The 6,565-nt window shown below is 58.5% G+C and overlaps 1 protein-coding gene across 1 annotated transcript; it reads left to right on the top strand.

The window, feature by feature from the left end:
• Positions 1-601: 601 nt before the first annotated feature.
• Positions 602-6,154, top strand: LOC130606343 (epithelial discoidin domain-containing receptor 1-like; the record flags this gene model as incomplete). Its single annotated transcript, XM_057422598.1, has 6 exons — positions 602-749; positions 2,231-2,333; positions 3,614-3,800; positions 4,481-4,727; positions 5,733-5,861; positions 6,000-6,154. Coding segments are annotated over 6 exons (969 nt in total), but the record flags the coding sequence as incomplete, so codon positions are not given.
• Positions 6,155-6,565: the final 411 nt, after the last annotated feature.

Here is a 6,565-nt window from a genome sequence, read left to right as displayed (position 1 = left end):
GGGGTCAATGGGGTAATGGGGGGCAATGGGGGTCATGGGGTCATGGGGGTCAATGGGGGCAATGGGGGCAATAGGGTCAATGGAGACAATGGGGGGCAATGGGGTTAAAGGGGGTAATGGGAATAATGGGGGCAATGAGGTCATGGGGGCAATGGGGGGCAATGGGGTCACTGGGGGGAATGGGGCAATGGGGGTCAATGGGGCAAAGGGGTCACTGGGGGGAATGGGGTAATGGGGGGGAATGGGGACAATGGGGGCAATGGGGTCAATGGGGGGCAATGGGGTCAATGGGGGGCAATGGGGTCAATGGGAGGCAATGGGGTCAATGGGGGGCAATGGGGTCAATGGGGGGCAATGGGAGGCAATGGGGTCAATGGGGGGCAATGGGGTCAATGGGAGGCAATGGGGTCAATGGGGGTCAATGGGGGGCAATGGGGTCAATGGGAGGCAATGGGGTCAATGGGGGGCAATGGGGTCAATGGGGGGCAATGGGGTCAATGGGAGGCAATGGGGGCAATGGGGACCAATGGGGCTCAATGGGGCTCAATGGGGCTCAATGGGGCTCAATGGTACCCATGGGATCCCCCCTCCCGCCCCCCAGGTGATCGGGGGCAATGAGGACCCCGAGGGGGTGGTGCTGAAGGACCTGGCCCCGCCCCCCGTGGCCCGCGCCCTCCGCATCTACCCCCGTGCCCCGCGGGCCATGAGCGTCTGCCTGCGCCTCGAGCTCTATGGGTGCCCCTGGGAGGGTGAGTGGCACCCACTGACACCCATTGGTTCCCATTGGCACCCATTGACACCCATTGACACCCATTGGTTCCCATTGGCACCCATTGACACCCACTGACACCCATTGGTTCCCATTGGCACCCATTGACACCCATTGACACCCATTGGTTCCCATTGACACCCATTGACACCCACTGACACCCATTGGTTCCCATTGGCACCCATTGACACCCACTGACACCCATTGGTTCCCATTGGCACCCATTGACACCCACTGACACCCATTGGTTCCCATTGGCACCCATTGACACCCATTGGCACCCATTGGCACCCACTGACACCCACTGACACCCATTGGCACCCACTGACACCCATTGACAGCCATTGGCTCCCATTGACACCCACTGACACCCATTGACACCCACTGACACCCATTGGTTCCCATTGGCACCCACTGACACCCATTGACACCCACTGACACCCATTGGTTCCCATTGGCACCCATTGACACCCACTGACACCCATTGACAGCCATTGGTTCCCATTGGCACCCATTGACAACCATTGGCACCCATTGACACTCACTGGTTTCCATTGGCACCCATTGACACTCATTGACAACCATTGACACCCATTGGCACCCATTGACACCCATTGACACCCATTGACACCCATTGACACCCACTGGCTCCCTTTGACACCCATTGATGCCCACTGGCTCCCATTGGCACCCATTGACACCCATTGGCACCCATTGACACCTATTGGTTCCCATTGGCACCCACTGACACCCATTGACAACCATTGGCACCCATTGACACCCATTGACAACCGTTGGCACCCATTGACACCATTGACACCCATTGACACCCATTGGCTCCCTTTGACACCCATAGACACCCCTTGGTTCCCATTAGCCCCCACTGACACCCATTGACACCCATTGACAACCATTGGCACCCACTGACACCCATTGGCTCCCTTTGACACCCACTGATGCCCATTGGTTCCCATTAGCCCCCACTGACACCCATTGACACCCATTGACAACCATTGTCACCCATTGGCTCCCTTTGACCCCCATTGATGCCCATTGGTTCCCATTAGCACCCATTGACACCCATTGGCTCCCTTTGACACCCACTGATGTCCATTGGTTCCCATTAGCACCCACTGACACCCATTGACACCCACTGACACCCATTGGTTCCCATTAGCACCCATTGACACCCATTGACCCCCATTGACCCCCATTGACACCATTGCCACCCCATTGAGCCCCATTGATACCCATTAGCACCCATTGCCCCCCATTGCCACCCCATTGAGCCCCATTGATACCCATTGCCCCCCATTGAGCCCCATTGCCCCCCATTGCCCCCTCCACCCCACCCCATCGCCCCTCCCGGTGGCCCCCAACCTCCGACCCCAATGGGGGCGGAGCTAAGGGTGGTGGGACCCCAGCCCCACGGCCGAACCCTATGGGGCTGCGTCCCCATAGGAGGCCTCGTGTCCTACACGGCTCCCCATGGCCAAGTGATGCTCCTGGACCCGGCGCCCGTTGTCCTCAACGACTCCACCTACGATGGATACAGCCTTGGCCCGTGAGTCGCCGTGGGTCGCTATGGGTCGCTGTGGGTCCCTATGGGTCCTTATGGGTCGCTATGGGTCTCTGTGGGTCTCTATGGGTCCCCAATGCGGTCCCAATGGGACCCAAACTGTCCTGCAGTGGCCCAAAAGCATCACCAGATGGGATGGGGCCATGGTGACGTCATGGATGGAGTCCATGGATGGGATTGGTCCATGGTGGATCCATGGATGGGATTGGTCCATGATGGCTCCATGGATGGAGTCCATTGATGGGATTGGTCCATAGTGGATCCATGGATGGGATTGGTCCATGTTGGCTCCGTGGATGGAGTCCATGGATGGGATTGGTCCATGATGGCTCCATGGATGGAGTCCATTGATGGGATTGGTCCATGGTGGATCCATGGATGGAATCCATGGATGGGATTGGTCCATGATAGCTCCATGGGTGGGATTGGTCCATGATGGCTCCATGGATGGAGTCCATGGATGGGATTGGTCCATGGTGACACCATTGATGGGATTGGTCCATGATGGCACCATGGATGGAGTCCGTTGATGCGATTGGTCCATGGTGGATCCATGGATGGAGTCCATTGATGGGATTGGTCCATGGTGGATCCATGGATGGAATCCATGGATGGGATTGGTCCATGATAGCTCCATGGGTGGGATTGGTCCATGATGGCTCCATGGATGGAGTCCATGGATGGGATTGGTCGATGGTGACACCATTGATGGGATTGGTCCATGATGGCACCATGGATGGAGTCCGTTGATGCGATTGGTCCATGGTGGATCCATGGATGGAGTCCATTGATGGGATTGGTCCATGGTGGATCCATGGATGGAATCCATGGATGGGATTGGTCCATGATAGCTCCATGGGTGGGATTGATCCATGATGGCTCCATGGATGGAGTCCATGGATGGGATTGGTCCATGGTGACACCATTGATGGGATTGGTCCATGATGGCACCATGGATGGAGTCCGTTGATGCGATTGGTCCATGGTGGATCCATGGATGGAGTCCATTGATGGGATTGGTCCATGGTGGATCCATGGATGGAATCCATGGATGGGATTGGTCCATGATAGCTCCATGGGTGGGATTGGTCCATGATGGCTCCATGGATGGAGTCCATGGATGGGATTGGTCCATGATAGCTCCATGGATGGGATTGGTCCATGATGGCTCCATGGATGGACCCCATTGATGTCATTGGCCCACGGCTGGACCCCCTGGCCGGGATTGCTCCATGCTGCGCCCCACATCTCCTGCTGCCCCCCAGGCTGCAGTTTGGGGGCCTGGGCCAATTGGCCGATGGGATCTTGGGCCTGGATGACTTCACTCGGAGCCGGGAGCGACGCCTGTGGCCGGGCTACGACTACGTGGGGTGGCGCCGACCCCCGGGGCCTCAGCCCCACGTGGAGCTGGAGTTCGAGTTCGAGGCCCTCCGGAGCTTCCGAGCCATGCAGGTGCCCCACGGCATGATGGGAGGGTGGGAGATGGGGTGTTCCCATTGGACACCTCCAACCTTAAGGGTGGAGCTTCCCATTGGAGACCCCCAACCATAGGGATGGAGCTCCCCATTGAAGACCCCAACCTTAGGGTCCAGAGGTTCCCATTGGAGACCCCCAACCTAGACCCAACCGTAGGGATGGGGCTTCCCATTGGAGACCCTCAACCATAGGGATGGAGCTTCCCATTGGAGACCCCCAACCTCGACCCAACCTTAGGGATGGGGCTTCCCATTGGAGACCCCCAACCTCGACCCAGCCTTAGGGATGGGGCTTCCCATTGGAGACCCCCAACCTCGACCCGACCTTAGGGATGGGGCTTCCCATTGGAGACCCCCAACCTCGACCCGACCTTAGGGATGGAGCTTCCCACTGGAGACCCCCAACCTTGACCCAACCTTAGGGATGGGGCTTCCCATTGGAGACCCCCAACCATAGGGATGGAGCTTCCCATTGGAGACCCCCAACCTCGACCCAGCCTTAGGGATGGGGCTTCTGATTGGAGACCCCCAACCTCGACCTGACCTTAGGGATGGGGCTTCCCATTGGAGACCCCAACTCAGGAGCTGAATCTTCCCATTGGAGCCCCTTGGCCTTACCCCCTCCCAGGGCATCATGGGACCCCAATGTCCCCCCAGGTCCACTGCAACAACATGCACAGCCATGGGGTGAGCATCTTCCAGGAGGTGGAGTGTCTCTTTAAGAAGACCTTGGCCACAGCTTGGGAGCCCACCCCGGTCACCCATAGCTTGGCTGGGAGCATGAAGGACCCCAGCGCCCGCCCCATCACGGTGCCACTTGGGGGGCGCCAGGCCCGCTTCATCCAGTGCCACTTCTTCTTCAGTGGGGAGTGGATGCTCTTCAGTGAGGTCACCTTCTTCTCAGGTGGGCTCCTGGGGTCGATGGTTGGGTGATGGAGACGATGGTTGGGTGATGGGGTCAATGGTTGGGTGATGGGGTCAACGGTTGGGTGATGGAGTCAACGGTTGGGTGATGGGGTCGATGGTTGGGTGATGGGGGCATGGTTGGGTGATGGAGTCAATGGGTGATGGGGTCAACAGTTGGGTGATGGGGTCAACGGTTGGGTGGTGGGGTCAACGGTTGGGTGATGGAGTCAACGGTTGAGTGATGGGGTCAACGGTTGGGTGATGGAGTCAACGGTTGGGTGATGGGGTCAACGGTTGGGTGTTGGGGTCAACGGTTGGGTGATGGAGTCAACGGTTGAGTGATGGGGTCAACGGTTGGGTGATGGGGTCAATGGTTGGGTGATGGGGTCAGTGGTTGGGTGATGGGGTCAATGGTTGGGTGATGGGGTCAGTGGTTGGGTGATGGAGTCAACGGTTGGGTGATGGGGTCAACGGTTGGGTGTTGGGGTCAACGGTTGGGTGATGGAGTCAACGGTTGAGTGATGGGGTCAACGGTTGGGTGATGGGGTCAACGGTTGCGTGATGGGGTCAGTGGTTGGGTGATGGGGTCAATGGTTGGGTGATGGGGTCGACGGTTGGGTTGTGGGGTCAACGGATGGGTGATGGAGTCAACGGCTGGGTGATGGAGTCAACGGTTGGGTGATGGGGTCTACAGTTGGGTGATGGAGGCAACGGTTGGGTGATGGAGTCAACGGTTGGGTGATGGAGTCAACGGTTGGGTGATGGGGTCTACAGTTGGGTGATGGAGACAACGGTTGGGTGATGGGGTCAACAGTTGGGTGATGGGGTCAATGTTTGGGTGATGGAGTCAACGGTTGGGTGATGGAGTCAACGGTTGGGTGATGGGGTCTACAGTTGGGTGATGGAGTCAACGGTTGGGTGATGGGGTCAACGGTTGGGTGATTGGGTGCTCAACCACCCCATGGGCCCCTTCCTTGCCTGCTCCGTGGGGCTCACCCCATAGACGTGGTGGAGGAGATCGTGGGGTCCAGTGGGTGGCCTCCAGCCACCCCCCCTGACCCCTCCGTGGGGGTCATGGCCATCCAGGAGGACCAATGGCGTGGGGACGTGGCCACCAACGTCACAACGCCAGGTATGGTGGGGCGCGATGCGATTGGTCCACGGTGGCTCCATGGATGGAGTCCATTGATGTGATTGGTCCACGATGGCTCCATGGATGGAATCCATTGATGTGATTGGTCCATGATGCCCCCCTCCACCCCATTGCCAGCCCCAACGGACCCCGATGGAGGCCAACCAATAGGCAAAGCCGACCACAGCCCCACGTCCATCCTGATTGGCTGCTTGGTGGCCATCATCCTGCTCCTATTGGGTGTCATCTTCCTCATCCTCTGGCGCCAGTACTGGAAGAAGATCCTGGGCAAGGTGAATGGGACTGGGAGGGACTGGGATGGACTGGGATGGACTGGGATGGGATTGGGATGGGATTGGGATGGACTGGGATGGACTGGGATGGGATTGGGATGGACTGGGATGGACTGGGATGGACTGGGATGGACTGGGATGGACTGGGATGGACTGGGATGGGATTGGGATGGACTGGGATGGACTGGGATGGGATTGGGATGGACTGGGATGGACTGAGATGGACCGGGATGGGATTGGGATGGGATTGGAATGGACTGGGGTGGATGGGATGGATGGGATGGGATGGGATGGGATGGACTGGAATGGGCTGGGATGGACTGGGAGGGACTGGGGGAGGGACGGGGATGGGATGAGAGGATGGGATGGATGGGATGGATGGGATGGACTGGGATGGATGGGATGGATGGG

The sequence above is a fragment of the Pezoporus wallicus genome, unplaced genomic scaffold, assembly GCF_028554395.1.
Source record: "Pezoporus wallicus isolate ANWC-B61680 ecotype Strahan unplaced genomic scaffold, APGP_CSIRO_Pwel_v1 contig_14059, whole genome shotgun sequence".
In the NCBI taxonomy this organism is placed as follows: Eukaryota; Metazoa; Chordata; class Aves; order Psittaciformes; family Psittacidae; genus Pezoporus; species Pezoporus wallicus.
The sequence above is the reverse complement of the archived record's forward strand: the minus strand, read 5'-3'. Positions and strand labels throughout refer to the sequence as shown.